Source organism: Podarcis raffonei, chromosome 13 (genome assembly GCF_027172205.1).
Source record: "Podarcis raffonei isolate rPodRaf1 chromosome 13, rPodRaf1.pri, whole genome shotgun sequence".
In the NCBI taxonomy this organism is placed as follows: domain Eukaryota; kingdom Metazoa; phylum Chordata; class Lepidosauria; order Squamata; family Lacertidae; genus Podarcis; species Podarcis raffonei.
In genome coordinates, this window is record NC_070614.1 from 53201558 (window position 1) to 53226279 (window position 24722).

Consider the following 24722-nt stretch of genomic DNA (forward strand, 5'->3'; position numbering starts at 1 on the left):
TCTCCTCCGTCTATCCCTTAACACACCCAGATCAACTCCCCCCCCCCACCTCGATCCAGGAGATCTCTCGCTTTCTTTCTCTCTCTGCCCACCCCCTGGGCTTCTCCCTCCCTCCCTCCCTCCCTCCCTCTCCACACATAATTAACCTCTGAAGCTCTGAAGGACACCGGGGTCTCCTCCCCGCCCGCCCCCCCTCCATCCATCCATCCATCCCTCCCTCCCTCCCTCCAAGCGCAGCGGAAGCCGGGATGGAGACGGCACTCCGGCGAAGGCGGCGGCGGCGAGGGATCCATCATGGGATCCACTCCTAGCACGAGAGGGGGAGCCAGCCGTCGGCAGAGACCCCCCTCTCTTTCGGAGGGGGGCGCCCTTTTCCCGGGGCTGCCCCGGAGGAGGGAAGCGATCTCCACCTTGGAGTCACCCTAAACAGAAGAGGAGGAGATACCCAGGTTTTTTTTTATTTTCCCTTTTTTGGGGGGAACCGCTGGCGGGTCTCGAACCCGCCGCCGCCGCCCCGTCGGATTGCCAGCCGCGCCGTCCGGCCGAGGAGCGACGGGATCCGCAGCGCATCTTCGCCGGGACGCCTTGACCTGAGAGGGCGTGGAAGGAGAGGAGGGGGAGAGAGAGAGAGAGGAGGGGCGCCCCCTCGCCCCCCAAAACACCCCTCGCCCCCTTAGTCCTGCTCGCCTCCGGATGGGGCAGGCATGGCCGCCTTAGCCAGCTCCTTGATCCGGCAGAAACGGGAGATCCGCGACCCGGTGGCGAGCCGGCCCGTCTCCACGCAGAGGAAGGTTTGCCCTCGAGGGACCAAGTCTTTATGCCAGAAGCAACTGCTCATTTTAATCTCCAAAGTCAGACTGTGCGGGGGGAGAAAGGGGCGGCTGGAGAAAACGCCCGGTAAGTCGCCCCCTCCCCACTTTACACGACCCCCCTCCATCCCTTTGCGGAGAGGGGGTCCCGGATAATGGATCTCTCCGGAGGAGGGGCGGGCAGGCACGAGGTGGGTCTTGGGTTGTGGCTCAGCCGGGGAGCGACTGCTCCGAGTGCAGAAGGATGCTGCCTGCCCGGGTCTGGAAATCCTGGAGAGCTTCTGCCGGCCAGTCCTGAGCTATCTGGTCCTGTCTTGCCTGGGTCTTAAGGGGGAGCCATGAGGTCTAGAATATTGGTTTGTCAATGAATGTAGCTGGGCGGTGGAGCAACTGCTTGGAGTGCAGAAGGTGGCAGCGTTGGGTCAGATCCTGGCTCGAAATCCTGGAGAGACGCTGCCGGCCAGTGCTGGCAATGTTGAACTGGCTGGGCCAAGGCTCTGGATAGGTGTGTGATGCAAATGCCTTCGAAACACGCCAATCACGGCCTGCTGTGTTTGGAGTGTGTTCTTCTGCCCCAAAGCCCTGCAGTGACAGGACCCTTGCTCCCCAAAATTTGTTGGGGTGTGAGTTATCTGCACACTGCAGTGCCTGGAGGTCAACAGCAGGGGGCGCCGTCCCATTGCGGTTAATGCAGACCGTTTGTGGCGGGTCGAGGAGAGGGCTTCCGTTTCCACAGGACTGGGCGGTACCCCTAATATATATCCCGGGGTCAACGGCTTTGCACATTTGTTGTAAATATGGACTGTCCTTTGTGAGTTGCAGGGCCCTGGGTTCAGCAGCAGGAGGCGCTGTTTTCAACCTTGCGCTTCCATGGGTCTCCTGCAGGGGGCGTTGGTTATGCGGCTTGACAGAAGCGTTGTCTCCTCTGGGTCAGCAGTAGGGGGCGCCGTTCTGCAATGGGGTGATCTTCTGTTTCTGCGATCTCTTGGATAGCTGTGGGACTCATTGCTGCAGGAAAAAGCCAGTTCAGTCTCTTGAAGACTAGAAACTTAGGTTTGAAAGGCACATATCGAATGTATAAACCCACAAATTTCAGGCGCACCCTGGAGGGGCTTCTATGGAGTGGGGTGCCCGGTGCCCCCTGTTGGCTGAAAATGTTATTAAAGTACAGATTTATTTGACTTTTAACTGGTCCACCTGAACCTGGAAATAAATAGCAGGCAAGTTTATACCGTACAGACGTACGGGACAGTGGAATGTGTGAAGGAGTCCCTGCAAAGGTGGGCGGGTAATTTTGAAGAAATAAATAATTTCGGCACTGGTTTTTGCAGCTTAAAGTTCGTCAAACTATTTCCTGCTGGGAAATGTTTTGGCTTCTGTTGTCGAGTCTTCGGAAGAATCAATCTTTTAGTTCATCTTCCCTGCCTGAGGAAAGTTAGCAAGCTTTTGAATCCGTAGTAACAATTATTTGCAGCCGTTTCTGAACTGTGGGGACGCCTGTCACCGAGTCCGGGCCTTTAAACCTCAGCGGTGGGGGGAATTTGTGGCTCGCCTGGTAGGGTCGCCGTATTCCAGTCCCCACTCTAACCACTATGACCAGTTGTCAGGGCTGTGGTCCAAAAATGTCTCCCTGAAACCATCTGTCTGAAATATGATGGGCCAATGTCCAGACTTAGAGCTGAGAATTCCTGAGTTTGCAGCACTCCGCGCATGGTCAGAGGCCCTGTCTGGCTTTTTGATCAAGGCGCCTGGTTTTCAGGGCTGAACAGCAGGACCCGGTGTGTGGAAATCCGAATAAACGAGCTGCGATGCTCTGTAGAATACGGAACGACGCCCTGTTTGGGTTTTTACGGCTTTTGGAAAAAGATAGCCCATTAATTTTAAAGGTCTCTAAATGAAACCGCAGCTGGCGAGTCCTGGAATCCGAGGGTTTATCACGCCCAAATGTGAAATCCTATATTTGCTTATTCTCAAAACGCTACCTAATTGTGCTGGGATGGGGAATTATATTTAAGGCTTATTATTAGCCGAAGTGGTCGTGTCTATATAGACCTCTTGCTCCTGGCCTGTTCAGGAAAGGATGCTGGCCCCCAGGCAGGGGGCAAGGGGAGGCAGGCTGTCTTCCCTAGTGGCTACAGCGGGCGGCTGCAGTCCTTAATTTCTATTTCAAAAGCTCGAGAAGAGGAATGAAGCCACCGGGCTGGATGTGGAAAGGGTCTGTAAGGGGCTCTGTGGCAGAGCCCAAATTCCACACTCGGAAGGTGCTGGGTTCAAATCCTGACAGCAGCTCCAGGGAGGGCTGCCTGTAGAGGAACCTTCCCCAGTGGTCTTAATTTAGGACCAGGTCGCTTCCTCGGCCAGCCAGTGGCAAAGCAAAAGATTTGGGCGGCAAGCTCTGCATTGCAGAGGGCCAGACTGAATGATCTCAGGGGCTAGGGGCCTGATCCGTCTCCCTGCCTCGCCCCCTACTTCCAGGTTGTACTAAACATTATTGATCCGGGTTCCTGGGCCTGATGGGAAGGGTGGCCCCTCACTCGACACTCAAAAGCTCCGCATGGATTTTGCTTTCCACTAAAGCGAATTATTCTGCCATAAGATGTTTTAGACGTTGTGGGGAGGAAGGAGGAAAACGCCCGAAAGTTTGAGAATCACAAAACGGCCTCGGAAGTGAGTTGAATGGGACTTGCTTCCAGGCAAATAGTTGAGCAGGAATTTGACGCTTGAGATGGTTTAAGGCTGTGTTGTTTAGCAGTTCCCCCAAAACCGCGTTCCCTCGAGGGAGTTTGTCAGTCATGGTGGCCTCTGAAGAAAAGCCTCGAGGATCCTTGTCCACATTAATGGACGCACCACCGAGATCGCTCCATCCCTCAAAATCTGCGTGCCCTGGTGACCCCTAGTTTGCGGTGTTTCCTGGGTGCCCCGCTGGGGCATTTGCACCCCTTCTCCCCGGCCCAGGGTGCAAAAATCTCCCCTGGAAAAGGATATTAGAAATTGCAAAACGGAACCGCAGAGCTAAGCGAAGAGATCTGACCCCGCAGAGGACTCTCTCTTCCATCCTTCCGCTCTGTTTCGCAGGACCGTGGCCCCGTTTTGATGCCCGTGGGGCTGTGCCAGTGGCGAGGGTCCGCCTGGCTGGGACACCCCACGGATACCTTGGGCCGCAACCTGCCGTTTCCCCCAAAGAATATAGACTCTTCTCTACGGAAAGGGCCGGGTTCCTGTGGCCGTTTTCCACACACGCCCCATCCAGCTGAACATTTGACAAGTCACTGCGTTCCTCTTTGGAAACGGGTGGATTTCAAAAGACAACACAGAGACAGAAAGAGACAGAAAGAGAGAAAGAAAGAAAGAGAGAGGGGTATTTTATGGGGAATTGCAACAGCCGAATAGGAAAGAGAATCGCTGTTTCCCCTCCGCCACCCTGAAGCCCCCTCCCCTCTCTGCAATTTTGTCCTTCAAATGTCTTGGCGAATGACAGAGTGACAGGCGATGCAGGCCTCCACATCCCTGAACCGCGGATCTCTCCGTGGAACTTTGTGGGAGACGAGCGTCTTGTTTTTCTCAATATCTTTCTTCCTTTAAAAGGTGTTTCCTCCTCTGTTCTTCGTTTAATCGCACGCCTTGTATCTTAAAACCTTTGCACCCGTCTCTGAGACGCGTAAGGAGCCTTCGCGTAACTCGTAATTAAAACAAGAGTTAAAACCACAAAGAGGGATTAATTTTTCAAAAGGACAGCCAGCCGCGCAGCAGACATTTTGCAAAAAAATGGGAAAGGGTTATTATTACTAATTGCTTGCCCTTGACCCCCAAGGTCCCAGGGTATTAAAGCACAATATTAGACACCGTTTAATACTGGGTCTTAAAAACGTGCACCTCGGGTGTCAAAAGCCGGCGTAAAGACGCGTATCCTAGCAGGAATCAGAGAATTGTGGGATTGTAGGATTGGAAGGGAAACCAGGGGTTGTCTATTCTAACCCTCTGCATTGCAGAAATCTCAACTAGATCATACATGACAGGTGGGCCATCTAATCTCTGCTTAAAAACCTCCGATGAAGGAGAGACCATCATCTCCTGAGGGAGACCGTTTCACTATCGAGTGGCTCTTCCCATCAGAAAGTTATTCCTGATATTTAGCTGGAATCTCCTTCTTGTGACTTGAATCCACTGGTTCAGGTCATAGCCTCCATGTGACAGCCCAGGAGATATTTGAAGATGCTAACCAGTCTCCACTTTAGCAGGCTAAAGGTAAAGGGACCCCTGACCATTAGGTCCAGTCGTGGCCAACTCTGGGGTTGCAGCGCTCATCTCGCTTTACTGGCTGAGGGAGCCGGCGTACAGCTTCTGGGTCATTTGGCCAGCATGACTAAGCCGCTTCTGGCGAACCAGAGCAGTGCACGGAAACGCCATTTACCTTCCCGCCGGAGTGGTACCTATTTATCTACTTGCACTGGTGTGCTTTTGAACTGCTAGGTAGGCAGGAGCAGGGACCGAGCAATGGGAGCTCACCCCGTCGCGGGGATTCGAACCACCGACCTTCTGACCGGCAAGCCCTAGGCTCTGTGCTTTAACCCACAGCGCCACCTGCATCCCTTTTTAGCAGGCTAAACATACCTAATTCCTTCAACCGTTCTTCATATGGCTTGGTTTCCAGACTTTTCGTCATCTTGGGCGCCCTCCATCTTGTCGACGCCCTTCTTAAATTGGGGTGCCCAGAACTGGACACTGTATTCCAAGTGTGATCTGACCAAGGCAGAAGAAGGGGGACATTTCCAAGCACAATTCAAAGCGTTGGCGCTGACCTTGAAAGCCCTAAACGGCCTCAAAGGCCCAGTATACCTGAAGGAGCGTCTCCACCCCCATCATCCAGCCCAGACACTGAGGTCCAGCGCCGAGGGCCTTCTGGCGGTTCTCTCATTGCGAGAAGTGAGGTTACAGGGAACCAGGCAGATGGCCTTCTTGGTGGTGGTGCCCGCCCTGTGGAACTCCCTCCCACCAGATGTCAAAGAGAAGAACAACTACCAGACTTTTAGAAGACATCTTAAAACAGCCCTGTTTAGGGAAGCTTTTAATCTTTGATGCATTATGGTATTTTAATATTTTGTTGGAAGCCGCCCAGAGTGGCTGGGGAAGCCCAGCCAGATGGGCGGAATATAAATAATAAATTATTATTATTATTGCTTCTCTTGATCTTGACACCAGACATCATGCAGCCTAGAACAGCATTAGCCTTTTTTGCTGCTGCATCACACTGTGGACTTATGTTAAGCTTGTGGTCCACCAAGATTCCTAGATCCTTTTCACATGTACTGCTAGTAAGCCAGGTGCCCCCAATCCTATATTTGTGCATATTTGTTATCAGTGTAAACACGACAGCCGCACATCACTTTTAGGTGTTCTCTGAAAGGTGGAGGAGGCGAGGAAGAAATCCAGGACATTTTGAGATTACCCTATTTTTCGCCCTATAGGGCGCACCGGCCCATTGGGCGCACCTAGTTTTTGGGGGGGGAGAAATCAAGAATTTTTTTCCCCCAGGCATGGGGCTGGGGCGGGGGAAGCCCAAGCTTGCCCCGACCCCAGCCCCCAGAACAGGCTGCTATCCGCAAGCCTAGGGAACTCCCGCGGGCTCCCAAGGCTTGCGGAGAGCTTCCTGAAGCCTGGAGAGCGGGAGGGTTCTGTGCGCACCGACCCCCCTCGCTCTCCAGGCTTCAGCGAAAGCCTGCATTCGCCCCATAGGACGCACACACATTTCCCCTTCATTTTTGGAGGGGGAAAAGTGCGTCCTATAGGGCGAAAAATACGGTAAATCCGAAACCAGGATGGCTTCCGTAATTCCGGAACTGTCCCAGGAAAATTGGGACACTTGGAGCATGAGTAGGCAAACTAAGGCCCGGGGGCAGGATCCGGCCCAATCGCCTTCTAAATCTGGCCCGCCGACGGTCCAGGAATCAGCGTGTTTTTACATGAGTCGAATGTGTCCTTTTATTTAAAATGCATCTCTGGGTTATTTGTGGGGCCTGCCTGGTGTTTTTACCGGAGTAGAATGTGTCCTTTTATTTAAAATGCATCTCTGGGTTATTTGTGGGGCGTAGGAATTCGTTCATCCCCCCCCTGAAAAAGAATATAGTCTGCCCCCCCAAGGTCTGAGGGACGGTGGACCGGCCCCCTGCTGAAAAAGTTTGCTGAGCCCTGACTTGGAGGGCGCACAAGTCACTGGTCCTCATTGGTGGCAAAGATGTGGTTGATACGACGTAGGCAATAGCCTGCTAAAACCCAACCACAGGTTGCTGGAGTAATATTCCCAGTGGGAAGGGACACTTCCTGGCCTTTATTCCCATATAAGAACATGAAAAGAGCCTGCCTATTATTTTATTATCTCGTATTTTTGTGTGGCGGACCGGCCTGAGATCTGCGGGCGAGGGGCGGTGTATGAAATTTAATAAATGAGCAAAATTCATACTGTGGACCTGAGATCAGGAGCATGTGGGGTTTTGCAGAAACGAAAAATTAAAATGAGGGGCGGTCTCTGCCCCAACAGGCTTACAGTCTGAAAAGCAGCACAAGGGAGACCTTAGAGGCAAAGGGAGGTGGAGCTCAGTGATGGAGCAGAGAGGGGAAATGTGGTTATTTCAACTACCAAGGGTCTGGAAGGGTCTGGAAACTAAGCCTGATGAGGAACAGTTGAAGGCGCTGGGGACGTTTAGCCAGGAAAAGAGGAGAGCGAGAGGAGATCTGAGAGCCACCTTCAAATATCTCAAGGGCTTTCACACGGAACAGGCAGTGAGCTTGTTTTCTCCTGCTCGGGAAGGTAGGACTCGAACCTGTGGCTTCAAGTTACAAGGAAGGAGATTCCGACGAAACATCACGAAGAACTTTCTGACAGTAAGAGCTGTCTCCCTCGGGAGATTATTATGGCCTCTCCTTCCTTGGAGGTTTTTCAGCAGAGATCGGACAGACATCTGTCATGGATGCTTCGGCTGAGATTCCTGCATTGCTCGGGGTTGGACTGGATGACCCTCAGGTGTCCCTTGCAACTTTCAAGATTCTATGATACGTGTGTATTTTTGGGTGGGTGTGTATATACGATTCTGCCTCTGCCAGTTGTGGGGAGGGCTCAGAGGCCGTGCAGGCACCCACATCCAGCCTTGGGACTTCTCTGCCCCTTCCTGTACCTGCGGAAGAGGCTGGGCTTCAGAATTTGCACTCAGTACCAGATTTAGATTGGTATGGGCAAAACGAGACGGACACAAATTGAGACGGTCCAGTCTTGGCCTCGGACAGGGTGCCATACAGTGGTACCTCGGGTTAAGAACTTGATTCGTTCTAGAGGTCTGTTCTTAACCTGAGGTACCACTTTAGCTAATGGGGCCTCCCGCTGCCGCCGCCACACAATTTCTGTTCTCATCCTGAAGCAACCCAGTCATACCTCGGGTTACAGACGCTTCGGGTTGCGCGATTTCGGGTTGCGCACTGCGCCAAACCCGGAAGTACCGGAACTGGTTACTTCCAGGTTTTGCGCATGCGCAGAAGCGCTAAATTGTGCTTTGCGCATGTGCAGAAGCGCCGAATCGCAACCCACGCATGCGCAGATGCGGCGCTGTGGGTTGCGAACGTGCTTCCCGCACGGATCACGTTCGCAACCCGAGCGTCCACTGTACTATTTCTGGGTTAGCGGCGTCTGTAACCTGAAGTGTCTGTAACCTGAAGCGTCTTTAACCCAAGGTACCACTGTCTTACGAAAAGTCCCATCGCATCCCGACATTTCAACATTTCTCCATTGAGAATAGGGACGTCTCATGCTCCATCACAAAGCTGTTCCCACATTAAATACACATTAACATCCGTCACTTTGAGCCAACGAAGATTTCTCTGGCTCGCCTGCCTCGCAGGATTGTTGTATTATTTTTTCCTTCAAAAATTTTATTGATTTTTACAATATTAACGACAAACAAAAACACAAAACAACAAACATAACAAACATAACCTTATTGAAAATAACAGTTATTAACTTTGTAAAGCGACTTCCTTGTTTCCCCTTAGTTGAATTTCATTGCAAATCCTCATAACGGTTTTCCAAAACCCAGTTTTTATATACTTTAAATTGAACATTAACATTTTTAAATCTTCTCCTTATAGTATTAAACACATTATTTTATCAGTTAACATAAATACAATCCTTTGTTGTTGTTGTTGTTGTTTAGTCGTTTAGTTGTGTCCGCCTCTTGGTGACCCCCTGGACCAGAGCACGCCAGGCCCTCCTGTCTTCCACTGCCTCCCGCAGTTTGGTCAAACTCATGTTGGTAGCTTCGAGAAGACTGTCCCACCATCTCGTCCTCCATCGTCCCCTTCTCCTTGTGCCCTCCATCTTTCCCAAAATCAGGGTCTTTTCCAGGGAGTCTTCTCTTCTCATGAGGCGGCCAAAGTCTTGGAGCCTCAGCTTCAGGATCTGTCCTTCCCGTGAGCACTCAGGGCTGATTTCCTTCAGAATGGAGAGGTTTGATCTTCTTGCAGTCCATGGGACTCTCAAGAGTCTCCTACAGCACCAGAATTCAAAAGCATCAATTGATCAGAGACATACCGGAAAGTAAATCCTATTGAACTCTGTGGGACTTAAACGCTTAGGATTGCAGTGCAAGGCTACTCAGTCTTTACCCAGTTACCTGGGAGTAAACGCCATTGAATACAGTGGGGCTTACTTCTGAGTAGACGGCTCCATTTACAAGAAAGGAATACTAAACGTTCCACTGTGTTTCCTATTAAAAAAGGCTGGCTGCGGAAGCGTTGCAATTAAAGAATTTGAAGCAGATTGGTGGCCTTTTCCTTCAAAAGGGCTTCATATGCCAACTTCGTTTGGTGCAGGGATTTTATTTTCGGAATAAAGAGGAGTCTGCTTTTGCATCTACAGAGAAAGAGCAAAGGCTTCTATTTCCAAAAAGGACAGGAGAGTTTGTGTGTCACTTTTAATTGAGACGTGGAAGGGAAGGAACAGGAGAAGCGGGGGAAATTGTGGGATCAGATCGGAAAACGGACACAGCTTCTGCAATTCCAGGACCATCCCTGGAATATCGGGACATTTGGACTGCAATAAGTTTGCCCCTGTCGTCCTGCTTCTGGGGAAAGGTGACTTCTTTTCTACCCTATGGCAGAAAGAGAAACACAACAAAACCGCCTCTATTTGTTGTTGTTGTTGAGCCGTTTAGTCGTGTCCGCCTCTTCGTGACCCCCTGGACCAGAGCACACCAGGCCCTCCTGTCTTCCACTGCCTCCCGCAGTTTGGTCAAACTCATGCTGGTCCCTTCGAGAACACTGTCCCACCATCTCGTCCTCTGTCGTCCCCTTCTCCTCGCGCCCTCCATCTTTCCCAACATCAGGGTCTTCTCCAGGGAGTCTTCTCTTCTCATGAGGTGGCCAAAGTCTTGGAGCCTCAGCTTCAGGATCTGTCCTTCCAGTGAGCACTCAGGGCTGATTTCCTTCAGAATGGAGAGGTTGGATCTTCTTGCAGTCCATGGGACTCTCAAGAGTCTCCTCCAGCACCAGAATTCGAAAGCATCCATTCTTCGGCCATCAGCCTTCTTGATGGTCCAGCTCTCACTTCCATACATCAGTACTGGGAAAACCATAGCTTTAACTATATGGACCTTTGTTGGCAAGGTGATGTCTCTGCTTTTTAAGATGCTGTCTAGGTTTGCCATCGCATTTCTCCCAAGAAGCAGGTGTCTTTTAATTTTGTGGCTGCTGTCACCATCTGCAGTGATCATGGAGCCCAAGAAAGTAAAATCTCTTAGCTGGCTGCTAACCTGTGTCCCTGTTCTGACCTCAATCTTTTTGCCTTGGGGGTGTTGCATTGAACTTCCTCAGGAATCTCCAGAGGTGGGTCAAAGCAGGCATCTTCTCTGCAGGGGGAGGGCTGAAGCTCGGAGCATCTGCTTTGCGTGCGCAGAAGGTCCCGGGTTCAAATCCTGACTGCTCAAATTCCAGGCAAGGCTGGAGAGACCTAAAATCCTGCAGTGCTGACTTAGCAGAGGGCCAATGGCCTTATTCTTGACATGAGGCCCTTTCGAAAGCAGCCATTGATAAAAAAAACCATGAGGTCTAGAATCTTGGGCTGTCACTCATCCGCTCAGCATGCAGAAAGACCTCGGGACGAGGCAGCGTAGTTTGCTCTGTGGCGCATGTGGGTGCCGGATTCGAATTGCGGGGAAAGAGATTGCAGCTAAACTTTAGCAGTAATAATAGTTTATTATTTATACCCCGTTCATCTGGCTGGGTTTCCCCAGCCACTCTTAGCGGCTTCCAACAGAACACTAAAATACAATAACATTAAAAATTTCCCTAAACAGGGCTGCCTTTAGATGTCTTCTAAAAGTTTTGTTGTTGTTTTTCTCTTTGACATCTGGTGGGAGGGCGTTCCACAGGCCGGGTGCCACCACCAAGAAGGCCCTCTGCCTGGTTATGTAACTTGGCTTCTCGCAGGGAGGGAACCGCCAGAAGGCCCTCAGAGCTGGACCTCAGTGTCCAGGCTGGACAATGGGGGTGGAGATGCTCCTTCAGGTCTACTGGGCCTTTGAGGCCGTTTGGGGCTTTCAAGGTCAGCACCAACACTTTGAATTGTGCTCGGAAACGTACTGGGAGCCAGTGTGGGTCTTTCAAGACCGGTGTTATGTGGTCTCTGTGGCCGCTCCCAGTCCCCAGTCTAGCTGCCACATTCTGGATTAACTGTAGTTTCCAGGTCGCCTTCAAAGGTAGCCCCACGTAGAGCGCATTGCAGTAGTCCAAGCAACAGATAACCAGAGCATGCACCACTCTGGTGAGACAGTCAGTGGACAGGAAGGGTCTCATCCTGCATACCAGGTGGAGCTGGCAGACAGCTGCCCTGGACACAGAGCTGACCTGTGCCTCCATGGACAGCTGTGAGTCCACAATGACTCCCAGGCGGCGCACCTGGTCCTTCAGGGGAACAGTTGCCCCATTCTGGACCAGGGAGTCCTCCACACCTGCCTGCCTCCTGTCCCCCCAAAACAGTACTTCTGTCTTGTCAGGATTCAACCTCAATCCGTTAGCTGCCATCCGTCCTCCAACTGCCTCCAGACACTCACACAGGACCTTCACCGCCTTCACTGGTTCTGATTTGAAAGAGAGGTAGAGCTGGGTAGATTTCAGCCGTTTGACTGTGGAATGGACTCCTCAGAAGGTGGTGGACTTTGGGTGCCCACCTGTCAGCGATTCCTGCAATAACTGCATTGCTGGGGGCGGGTCAGACTAGATGACCCTCGGGTCCCCTTCTGACCCGTAGTGTTCTGTGACTGTGTGAAAGCAAAGGTACTTTGCGGTGCACTGTCTCCTGCAATTCCCCGCTTTACGGGCATCTAAAATATTCTGCCGGACCCTTCTGTATTTTCCGGTGCGCCATTAAGCAGCCAAGACGGGCATGTTCGGCGCATGAAACGGCTCAGGGACAGGCTGCTGCTGTGTAAATGGGAACGGATGTGGAGTAAGACCCTCTGCCGATGAGTAATGTGTCTCGGAGTGGGAGGAGATCAGTGTGTGACAATCGGGGTGTTACAAACGTGTACTTCTTTTAATTTGCTAAATCTTGCAAGTGTGTAAGGGAGGAAGAAGGCTGCAGAGAGAGAGAGAGACGAGAGTCTGTTCTGCAGCAGCGCCAATGAGGAAAGAGGGTGCTGGGTTCGAATCACTTTCAATCGAGGCTGTGTGTTTATTTTTATTTTTTTATTTTTGATGTTTATGAGGTGATTTATTTATTTTTCCCAAAAAATTTATTAGTTTTCACAATATTATAAACAAACACACAAGAAAAACAAACATAAATCGTAGCCTCATTAAAAATTACAGTTATTAACTTTCTTAAGTGACTTCCTCGCTTCCCTTTGGTTGAATTTAATTGCATGTCCTTTTAACGCTTTTCCAAATCCCAATTTTTATAAAATTTAACTGAAGCATTAACATCCTTAGATCGTCACCTTATGGAATTAAACATATTAATTCATCACTTAACATAAATAAAATCCTTAGCCCATTAAGTATCTGCAAGCTGTTTTCAGTGAGTTTAACTTATCAAATTTAACTAAATAATCATTAAATTTATTCCATTCTTCCTGATACTCCTCCTCCTTCTGGTTGTGGACTCTTCTGGTCTGTAGAGGTAGAGAACCTGTAATGCTCTCGTTTTGCATTTATATCCTGCCTTTTTCTCATCCGAGGAGCTCAAGGTGACGCAACGGGCTGTTCCCTTCTTCCCTTCATCCCAGCCACAACCTTGCGAGGTAGGATAGGCTGAGAGAAGGCCATGGCTGGCCCCCAAGCTTCGTGGCTGAGTGTGGATCTGAACCCTGGTCTCTCTCCCAGGTCTTAGGCCGACACTCTAACCACTACACCACCGCTGCCTCTCATACTAGGAACCTTTTATTCCTTCAGTTCATCTTAGGATACGGGCCAAGGCGAACCCACAGCACCCAATGCAGATTTAAAGCCACATGAGCTATCCTAGTTTTTTCCCCCTTCCCCATTTGACTCTCACAACGACCCTGTGAGGTCGGTTAGGCTGAGAGACTGTGATCTTCATGGCTGAGGATTCGAACCCTGGTCTCTCCCAGGGTTCCTGGCTACCCAACTCTGGCTCTCTGTGTGGACCTGCCCCCATTGGGCACTGAATGAAGCTCACGATCTTTCTCCGAGCAGGATTCGAATTCGGGACCTGGCCTCCGTTCGGGGCGCAGAACCTCCTCCTTAGCCAGAACTTCCCTCTTGAGCTGTTTCTCACCCACTCAAAGGGGAAACGGGGGCATAAGAAGAAGATTGGAAGATCCTTTCGCTAGATCAGGCCGGCAGCCCATCTGGCCCTCATCCTGTTATCACAGCGGCCGACCAGATGTCTCAGTAGGAAGCCAGAGAGCAGGACACGGACGCAACAGAGTGCTGTGCCCACCTGTGATGTTCAGCAACCGGTATTTAGAGGCGCAATCATAGCCCTGAAGGAAGGAGCGCAGGAGCCGGGCTCCAGGACACCTGGGTCCCCTTCTTCGCTCAGCCTGGGCTGAATTTGCAATGTTATCTGATCTGGCGGCACCGGGAACAGAGGGGGGTGTTTGGGCCTCTCTCATTAAAGAACTTAGAAGCCCAACTTTACTGGGCTGCTTTTGAAACCGGGGGGAGCGTAATTAAGCCGTGGAACTCCCCGACTCATGAAGCGGTTGGGGCCACCAACTTGGACAGCTTTAAAAGAGGGTTGGACAAACTCAGAGAGGGGTAGAGGGCTATGGTTGGATGGCTACGCTTTGCCCCCGCGGCCGGAGGCAGCGATGCTGGAAACCGCAGGGAGGGAGACCGTTGGTTGCGGGTTTGAATCCCGGCTGCGGGTTTTCCACTGGGTTCAGCGCTGTGAGAACAGGATGCTGGGCTAGATGGGCCGTTGGCCTGATGCAGCAGGACTCTTCTTTGTTCGGATGAACAGGCAGCCCTCCCTCCCTCCCTCCCTTCCTCCTTCCTCCCTTCCTTTCTCTTCCTTCCTTTCCTCCTTCCTCCCTTCCTTCCTCCCTCCCTCCCTCCCTCCCTCCCTCCCTCCCTCCCTTCCTTCCTCCTATCTTCCTCCCTCCTCCCTCCTTCCATCCTTCCTCCTTCCTTCCTTCTTTCTTTCTTTCTTTCTTTCTTCCTTTCTTTCTTTCTTTCCTCCCTCCCTCCCTCCCTCCCTCCCTCCCTCCCTCCCTCCCTTCCTTCCTTCCCTCCTCCTTCCTCCCTCCCTCCTTCCTTCCTTCCTTCCTTCCCTCCCTCCTCCTTCCTCCTTCCTTCCTTCCTTCCTTCCTTCCTTCCTTCCTTCCTTCCTTGAGAGCAGTCACAATTTCCCGATTTCTCTTCTGAAAAACCCTTCCTCACATTTGCAAGTTCCTGGCTCCAACTCACATCCGATGCATATTTTCTCTGCATGTGTGAAAAGGTCATTTCTGTTCCGTATTGAGCGCGCCGGGACAAAATGTGCTCTGGCTTGAGACTTTAGAAAAATTATACATTACAATTGTAGAATTGTAGGCCAAGGGGTTGTCTAGCCTCACCCCCAGCAATGCAGAAATCGTATTTAAGTAGATTAAAGCCCCATTTGAACATCCTTTTAGTGGGCAGTTATTTGCGATCCTCCTTTCAAAACTATTTGCACCTGGAAAAATCTTTTGCGTGGACACACTGATACATCCCTGCAATGCCTTTTCAAACTGCACACGTTCCGGTTCATTTTGTGATTTTGCGTTGTGTTTTCTTGCTGCGGCGCAAGAATGCCAATAGCGTCGGGCGGCACATCGCGGGGCAATTGCTAAAGCGGAACGATGTGCGGACAGCGCAGCATAAATGCGGTATAAACCCGGCACTAATGCGCTCTTATTGCATCAGTGACATGCTGCAGAATAGAGCCAGGTGTCAGCAAACTTCTTCAGCAGGGGGCCGGTCCACTGTCCCTCAGACCTTGTGGGGGGCCGGACTGTATTTTGGGGGGGGCAAATGAACGCATTCCTATGCCCCACAAATAACCCAGAGATGCATTTTAAATAAAAGCACATATTCTACTCATGTAAAAACACGCTGATTCCCGGACCGTCCGCGGGCCGGATTGAGAAGGCGATTGGGCCTGATCCGGACCTTAGTTTGCTTACCCATGGAATAGACCCCTAGGGGCATAGGTGTAGGGGGGGAAATACAAATGGTCCCATCTTCAATCGGTCACAGACTATCCTGGTACGAGAGACACCCCTCCCTCTGAAATCTTGGAGAGCGTCTGCAAGTCAGTGTGGGCAATATTGACTTATTAACATTATGTCCGTATTCGTCTGTGTTCCTGCGTCTTAAGCGAAAGGCCATGGGCTCAGGGCCGGCTCATCTGCATTGCCTGAATCCCAGGTAGGGCTGGATGCTGCCAGCCCGTGCAGACAACACACAGCTAGCTCTGGAGGGTAGGACTCGAACCCACGGCTTCAAGCTACGAGAAAGGAGGTTACGACTCAACGTACAGGGAAACTTTCTGGCAGTGAGCGCTGCTGGGGCCTCCCTCCTTAGAGGTTTCTGAGCTGAGGTCTGTTGTGGATGCTTTAGCAGGGGGTTGGGCTGGATGACCTCCTGGGGTCCCTTTCGACTCTGGAATCGGCTCTCAAGAGAGACCGCAGCCGCCGCAGCTTGGGCCTGCGGGGTTTAGGCAAATACCCGGAGGAGAACGCTCGATTGCACCCCCATGTCAAGACGCAGTCTACCTGCGGGTCTCCTCGGAGGCAAGGTGGAGTTGGCAGGGGTTGCGTGGGCTGCCCACTGTCAGAGATAATAATAATAATAATAATAATAATTTATTATTTATACCCTGCCCATCTGGCTGGGTTTCCCCAGCCACTCTGGGCGGCTTCCACAGAGACCAAAATACACAAAAATGTCACACATTAAAAACTTCCCTAAGATGTCTTCTGAATGTCAGGTAGTTGTTCTCTTTGACATCTGATGGGAGGGTGTTCCACAGGGCGGGCGCCACCACCGAGAAGGCCCTTTGCCTGGTTCCCTGTAACTTGGCTTCTCGCAGTGAGGGAACCACCAGAAGGCCCTCGGAGCTGGACCTCAGTATCCGGACTGAACGATGGGGGTGGAGACGCTCCTTCAGGTATACTGGACCGAGGCCGTTTAGGGCTTTCAAGGTCAGCACCAACACTTTGAATTGTGCTCGGAAACATACTGGGAGCCAGTGTAGCTCTTTCATGACCAGTGTTATGTGGTCTCGGCAGCCGCCCCCAGTCACTAGTCTAGCTGCCGCATTCTGGATTAGTTGTAGTTTCCGGGTCACCTTCAAAGGTAGCCCCACGTAGAGCGCATTGCAGTAGTCCAAGCAGGAGATAACTAGAGCATGCGCCACTCTGGCAAGACAGTCTGCGGGCTGGGAGGGTCTCATCCTGCGTACCAGATGGAGCTGGTAGACAGCTGCCCTGGACACAGAATTGACCTGCGCCTCCATAGACAGCGGTGAGTCCAGAATGACTCCCAGGCTGCGCACCTGGTCCTTCGGGGGCACAGTTGCCCCATTCAGGACCAGGGAGTCCCCCACACCTGCCCGCCTCCCGTACTTCTGTCTTGTCAGGATTCAACACCAATCCATTAGCCGCCATCCATCCTCCAACCGCCTCCAGGCACTCACACAGGACCTTCACCGCCTTCACTGGTTTTGATTTGAAAGAGAGGTAGAGCTGGGTATCATCCGCATACTGATGAACACCCAGCCCAAACCCCCTGATGATCTCTCCCAGCGGTTGCATGTAGATATTAAAAAGCATGGGGGAGAGGACGGACCCCTGAGGCACCCCACAAGTGAGAGCCCAGGGGTCTGAACACTCATCCCCCACCACCACTTTCTGAACACGGCCCAGGAGGAAGGAGCGGAACCACTGTATGACAGTGCCCCCAGCTCCCAGCCCCTCCAGACGGTCCAGAAGGAGACAGGATGCTGGGCTTCCCCGTCCTTTGGTGCGATGCTCTCAATAATAAACTCCCTGCCCTCTCTATATTCATCTCCCTGCCCGCCCGCAGCACCGAGTCTCCTGTGCCCCCCTTGGGTACTTGGCCTGCGGCACGTGCCAGCTTCAAGCTGGCATCCAGAACATCTCTCACCTCGCCTCGCCTCCTCTCCCTTCCTGATTTCTTGGCGCCCAGCCGGCACCTCATTACCCTGTGGTGTCCTTGCAGCTGGCAGAACAACGTTGGCCGTGGGAGCCGGCCAAAAACTCAGCCCCACAGACTCTCTCTCTGCCACCCTCAGCCCACAACACCCAGATTTTCCCTCTGCATATTACACCCCAAAAACCCAACCCCATAGCAACCTAAAACCAAGCCCCCCAAAACCTGATTTCCCGGCAAATGGAGAGCAACTGTTTTGAAGCCTCCTTCCTGCGCATTGTAAGCTCCCTGGGGCAGAGACTTTGGCGTTCTCGCATCGGTACGACCGTCACCGGATCAGACCCGGGTTCATTCAGCACGCGGGTATCCGATTTTGTGTCCGTTCTCTGGGGTTGTTGGGGTCATCCGCCGAAGCGATCATCTGTGGCTCAGTGGGGTGGGGAAGGACAGCTGCTTGGAGTGTAGAAGGCGCCCGGTTGAGTTCCCTGTCAGATCAGGCCAGTCACCCTTCTAGCCCAGCATCCGAAAGGGAAACCTGGATTCGAACACAGGACCCAACTCCTGCGGTTTCCAGCAACTGGGATTTGGAAGCATGGTTTGCCCCCGGCCGTGAGGGCGGAGCGTGGCCATCATGCCTAGTGGTCATCTCTCCAGCAGCGTGAAACCCTGGGGGCCAGTGTGAACAACACTGAGCTAAGCAGGCAAAAGGGTTCAATAGAAACTGGATGGTTTGTCCTGCCTGGGATTCGTTTGCTGCGATTCCTGAATACACGGGGTTGGTCTGGATGACCCTCAGGAGCCCCTACCAACTGTACAATTCTAGGATTCCACAAGCATTTGCCAGCCGCCAGCCGCCTACTGCATATATGGTGTTCAGCTGGGTTGGAAAGGAGAATCTCCAAGCTGTCTCCACGCAGGTGAAACCCCCATTCTCCCTTCTTCTACTCTTCCTTGGGGGGCACAATTTCTTGGTTCTGCCCTTCTCAACATACCCACAGCCCCTGTCTCCTTTTCAAAGAATTTTAGAGTTGAAAGGGGCCTCCAGAGGTCATCCAGTCCAGCCCCCTCCAGTACAGGAGCCACAGCCTGAGAAGCCCCTGACAAATGGCCACCCAATCTCTGCTTAAAGGAGAGCGTGCCATCTTCCACGGTCACCGCCATGTTCATTCAGAATCTCCTTCTTTGTCATTTGAACCCCTTAAAGTTTGGGTTCTCCTGGGACAGTAGGAAACCATCTCTCTCCTCTTTCCGTGGGGAAGCCCTCCAGATCTTTGACGGTGGCTCTCCCAGCCCCCGTAGGGACGCGGGTGGCGCTGTGGGTTAAACCACAGAGCCTAGGACTTGCCGATCGGAAGGTCGGCGGTTCGAATCCCCACGACGGGGTGAGCTCCCGTTGCTCGGCCCCTGCTCCTGCCAACCTAGCAGTTCGAAAGCACACCAGCGCAAGTAGATAAATAGGTAGCGCTCCGGCGGGAAGGTAAACGGCGTTTCCGTGCGCTGCTCTGGTTCTCCAGAAGCGGCTTAGTCATGCTGGCCTCATGACCTGGAATCTGCATGCCGGCTCCCTCGGCCAGTAAAGTGAGATGAGCGCCGCAACCCCAGAGTCAGCCACGACTGGACCTAATGGTCAGGGGACCCTTTACCTTTACATTGGTACCCTGGGTTACATACACTTCAGGTTACATACTCTTCAGGTTACAGACTCCGCTAACCCAGAAAGAGTGCTTCAGGTTAAGAATTTTGCTTCAGGATGAGAACAGAAATCGTGCTCCGGCGGCACGGCAGCAGCAGGAGGCCCCATTAGCTAACGTGGTGCTTCAGGTTAAGAACAGTTTCAGGTTAAGAACAGACCTCCGGAACGAATTAAGTACTTAACCCAAGGTACCACTGTACCTCGCAACCAAGCGTGGGACAAATGTCCCCCATTTTTCATTGCCCAACAGGTGAGCCGGCCCCGTGTCGGGCAAGGGTGGCTTCTGAAAAACCCCAGGCCTTCGAGTGGGTGGAAGTGCCGCAAAAGCACGTCCAAAGAGTAGGGCGGGTCCCGTCTGGGGTGGGGAGGAGGAAAAACCCCCCTTTGCCTGCGGTTCCTTCCCTGCTCTGCGGTCAGGCTGGGGGAACCACCCTCCAGGCCCGAGGCCTCCCCGAGAGGGTATCCGTTTCCACCTCGCGGGCACTTTCCCGGCTTCCTCATCGGGGAAAGCGATCCGTTTGGAGGCGTCTAAAAAAAGGGACGCGGTTTTTATTGCCAGGAATAAATATATTTATGGAGGCTTGGAGGGAACCGCCGCGGCGCTCCCTCGCCGGGTTTTTATTTGGGAACTTATTCGGAGATTGGGATATAAACATGATGGATGCCTCTCTAGGCGGCGGGTGCCAAATTTCCCGGACGGTGTGGCTTAGGCGTGGCCCACCAGCCGTGGCTGGGCTGCCCTACCCCATTGCAAAAGGCTTCCCTCTTTATCTTCCCATTGGGGGCACACACACCCCACTGCCATCCCCACAAGGTCAGCCCAGACGCCTCTCCTGCCCCCCTCTCGCCTTAGCAACAAACTCACCCCCCTCATCCCTGAAACAGGCCATGGGAACCTCTTATTTCTTCATCCTCCCATTTCTCTATCCTTGCATGCTCCAGGCTAGCTGCAAAGGCAGCCGGGGCTATTATAATAAATTAAATCCATTTAAATATATCTGCATACATTATGGGAGGAAGGGAGCTTTGCAAAGCTGTTGGAAGAAGCGTGGGGGGGGGAGAGAGACGACCCCGCGTCTGTGTATTTAAGAACCGTCTGCTTGTAGGAAGGGCGGAAGGGAATAATTATCCGGATAAATTTATTCCCCTGGTTTCTTCCTTCCTTTCTACTGCACGCTATATATTTCTGTCCTCAGTCCTGATTGGAAAAGATCTCTGCCCCCAACGCAACGTCCTGGATGTGGGGCTCAGGCTCCGTCCCAAATCTCTATAGGAACACCCCATCTCTTCCCTTAATGTCCTGAATGTGATAGCCGTGCTCCCAGATCGCCCAATATTCTAGTCCGCATGGGCCTCTCTGGTCCCACCCTGCTCCCTGAATCTGTGCCCCCCCAAAACCCCACAAACCCTTCTGAATCCCTCGATTTTACATCCTAACATCACAGAACCTTACTTCTTCCTGCCACTGTTCCCCCAATTATTTCCAGCATCTCATCTGATTCCTAAATTCTCAGCTTTGAATGACACGCCCTGCTCCCCCAAACCACATCCTGCTTGATGTGTCCGCCCACAACGCCCCCCGCCTGGTTCCGCCTTGCTGGCCCCCCAAGAAACCAATCTCCCCGGTGCCAATCACGCCTCCCCCCAAACCCCGCTAGCTCCCTTTTCCGTGGCATTTCCCTGCATCGGCTGGATGACCTTTGGGGGGCCCTACAATTCTAGGATCCAGCGATCGAGGATCCCCACAGCCCCTCTGTTATGCAGAAGCTGGACAACCATTTGCCGGGGATTCTATGGCTGTACTTCCTGTATTGCAGCGGGTTGGGCTGGATGACCTTTGGGGGGCCCTACAATTCTAGGATTCTGCGATCGAGGGTCCCTACAGCCCCTCTTTTATGCAGGAGCCGGACAGTCGTCCTCCGGGCAATCTCTGTCTGTGCTTCCTGCATTGTAGCGGGTTGGGCTGGATGACCTTTGGGGGGCCCGCTACCAGCCCCGAAACCATATGACACATACACCCACCCACCGGGACTGCTAAGCTTTCCCCCGCACCCTGAATTTGCAGCCCGTCGCAATAGCAGCCCCCTATCCCAGGCCAAATCTCAGACCCCCGTCCTTTTGCTTCCCCCGGAAAATACCCTTGCTCCCTTTTCCGCCTCCCCCCAAACCGCCTAGGGATTTCTCCCTCCTGCCTCCTGTGATCAGGAGCACCTCTGCATCTGCGTAACCTTGTAAATTCCTCCTCTCTCTCCCTCTCCCTCTCTCTGCAGATGCGGAGGGAGAGCGAGGGAGTGTGACAAGGGAGAGGAAGGAAGGAGAGAAGATGTGAGACAGGCAAGCAGGAACCGCCTGGGTGTGCGTGGTCCCAATATTCTGCACCCACAATGTCGGTGGCAACGGAAAAGGCTTGCCAAACAGACACCCCAGGGCTGGGGGTTTCACCTGCCCCCCTCCAAGGCTGAGGGGCTCGATTCTCCAGAAGAGGCCATGAGATTATCTTTAATTTTTTGACCACTATCGTTCTCCCACGCAGCACCAATCTCTGAGCGAATCCCGCTTTCCTGGGGTTCGGTTTCCCTCGGGACGAAGGTCAATGGAGACCGTAGTGTCTGTAGGCTATACGGTTTGTGCATCGGCACATATATACAACCCAAGCCTAAGGTGCAGGGGTTCCTGGCGTTTGCACCCCCAAAAAAGATCTCGCCTCTCTGTCATTCGCAGTTTTAGGTCCAGCACAGAGCAAGCAGGTCTCTGTGTCGCCAGCTCCCAGCCTGGTTTCTGGCTCAATTCGCACTCAGAACTCAGGCTGTTGCTCTGGGAGAGGGGGCTGGGGAAAAGGCCTGGCGGGACCCCGCACGTATTTGCAGCTCTGGCAAGCTGGGTCGTTCTTTTTGGGTGCTGAGGAGAGTACCTGAGTGTCATCTTACAAAGAAACTACCGTATTTTTTGGTCTATAAGACTCACTTTGTCCGTCCTAAAAAGTAAAGGGAAATGTGTGTGCGTCTTACGGAGCGAGTGCAGGCTGTGCAGCTATCCCAGAAGCCAGAACAGCAAGAGGGATCGCTGCTTTCACTGCGCAGCGATCCCTCTTGCTGTTCTGGCTTCTGAGATTCAGAATATTTTTTTTCTTGTTTTCCTCCTCCAAAAACTAGGTGCGTCTTGTGGTCTGGTGCGTCTTATAGAGCGAAAAATACGGTAGATCAGCGATAGAATCCTCTCTTGGATTCTAACCTTTGCTGGGTACAGAAAAGGGACTCTGGGCATCATCCAGACTCACCCCGCCTCAAACCAACAACAGTTCAGCAGACTGGGGGTGCATCTTGCAAGCTTCAGCCCAGGTTGAAAATTATAGCATCTCTGGGGTGTCTTCCCCTTTTCCCAATTAACCTCCGTCTCCAAAGCTCCATAGTGGTAAGGAATTGAATGGCACACTTTCAGCGATGGGGGTAAATGGTCAACACATCACGCTGAATAACGTCGCTGCGACATCACCAGGGGGTAGAAATCCCCCAGGCGCATCTTGCGGCTGCCGCGGTTCCCGTGGCGACCATGTGGAGATCTCTGGTTGCCAGGCGACGGACCTCTCCATCGGGTAGCCAAACCCTGTGAGGTGGGTGAAGGGGCCGTGACTGGCCTCAGATCACCCAGTGAATTTCCTGACTGAGTGGGGATTTGAACCCAGATCTCCCAGGTCCAACACTCCAGCCGCCACACCACCCTGGTTTCCTAGAGTCCTTCTATTATGGGGCAGCCCTATAAATTAAGTAGGTGAATCAATTTGGGGAGAAGGATTTGAAATTCGGAGAGAAGGATCTGAAATATTTTCCTTGAAGCTATAATTTGTTTTAGTTGATGTTTTATTGTGTTGTAAACCACTTTGAGTTGTTTTCTTGGAAATATAGAACAGTAAAGAAATGGAACAAACAAACAACAATGATAATAAATTTCATTGTAAAGGGGGGGAAAAGCACCTAGGATTAAGGCGCCGTTTGGCGGCCATATATCTGAGTTTCAAACATTGCAGCTAAGAATATTGTCTGGCTAGTTCAGCAGTAGAATGCCCTCTGGGATTCCAACCTTTGCTGGGTACGGGACCCTGGGGCATCATCCAGACTGACCCCCCAAAATCCCACAACGTTATTATTCAGCAGACTGGGGGTTGCATCTTGCAAGCTTCAGCCGAGGTTGGAAATGATTGCATTGGGGGTGTCCTCCCCATTAACCTCCGTCTCCAGGGCTCAATGGTAGGAAGGAATTGAATGCCACACTCTCGGCAACGGAGGTTAATGCTCAACGCATTGCGCTGGTTGACATCGCCAGGGCCTGCCCCGGGACATCACCAGAGGTCGTTGCTGGGTTCTCACGTTGCGGCCTTGAACATGTCAGTCGTTAGGGGGACCCAAGTAGAAAGAGTTCTGCTTGCGGACTTCCCCGAGTCCTGCGTGGCAGGGGGTTGGACTGGATGACCTTTGGGGTTCCCTGCCAACGCCACAATTCTGCGGCGCATCTGGTTGGCCTGATCTAGCAGCTGGGCTCTTCTAAAGTTCCGAGTTCCAGTCCTACCACAGCTCAGGGCTTATCACAAGCTCCTTTTCAAAAAAGAATCGGGAAGAGAAAAAGAAAATATCACGCTGCCTTTTTTTCTGCAAATTTACAGTGCGACTATACTTGGAGTACAGTTCTGGCGCTAAAAAGTTCTTGCAGAGCTGGAAAAGATTTGGAAAAGGTGGAGAGGAGGAAAGGTGACGGCGTTCAGAACTCTTTCCTTTAGCTAAAAAACGCACGGAAGAGGAGCGGCGTATAAAATTATACCTGGCGAGGAGAAAGCAGAGAGGAAAAGTTTTTATCCCTCTCTCTCGTCGTGCTGGAACTCAGGGCTGCCCAATGTAGCTGAAGGATGGGAGATTTCAGGGCAGATTAGAGAAAGTCCTCCTTCACGCAGTTATACCGCAGAACTCCCTGCCACAAGAGGCAGCAATGTTCCACCAGCTTGGAAGCTTTAAAAGAGGATTGGACAAATTGTTGGAGGGGGAGAAAGCTATTGATGGCCATTGTTATTGGGTCCTGAATATGGGCTTCTTTTGGCGGGGGGCGTGTGAATCTGGTTTCTCACTTTGAGAACAGGATGGTCGGCTAGATGGAAGCTGATGGACTCCATTTTTCAACAGAGGTTGGCCGCCTGCTGGAGATTCTTTCGCTGTGATTGCTGCATGGCTGGGGGGTCAGACTGGATGACCCTCAGAGGTCCCTTCGAACTCCACCGCTCTGTTATTCTTTCTCGGCCTCGGTTGTCCCCGTGTGTGAAATGGGCACGTCACACCGGTCAGGAGACCTGGAGGTGAAGGCTGCAGAAGATGATGAATAAGGAGCTGTCTGAGTTGCTTTGCTAATTATCTTTTTTTGGTGGGGGGGTTGGAGGGAGAATCGCCAGCCACCCCCCCTTAAAGGCACTATCAGCCGCAGGCGAGAAAAAACCCAGAGTCATGGATAGAGAAGGGAGAGGGAAGGAGATGTTTTGCTGGAAATCTGCAGTTCATCCTTTGCTGGGCCAAGTGCCTCTGAGAAGTGTGGACACC

The 24722-nt window shown here is 52.2% G+C and overlaps 1 protein-coding gene across 1 annotated transcript in view; it reads left to right on the plus strand.

Moving 5' to 3' along the window:
• The first annotated feature begins 204 nt into the window (after positions 1-204).
• Positions 205-24722, plus strand: part of FGF11 (fibroblast growth factor 11) — a 44967-nt gene continuing 20449 nt past the window's right edge. The window contains exon 1 of the mRNA XM_053362244.1: positions 205-897. Coding sequence (XP_053218219.1) covers positions 705-897 — 193 coding nt within the window. The 5' untranslated portion in view covers positions 205-704. The remainder of the gene's footprint in view (positions 898-24722) is intronic.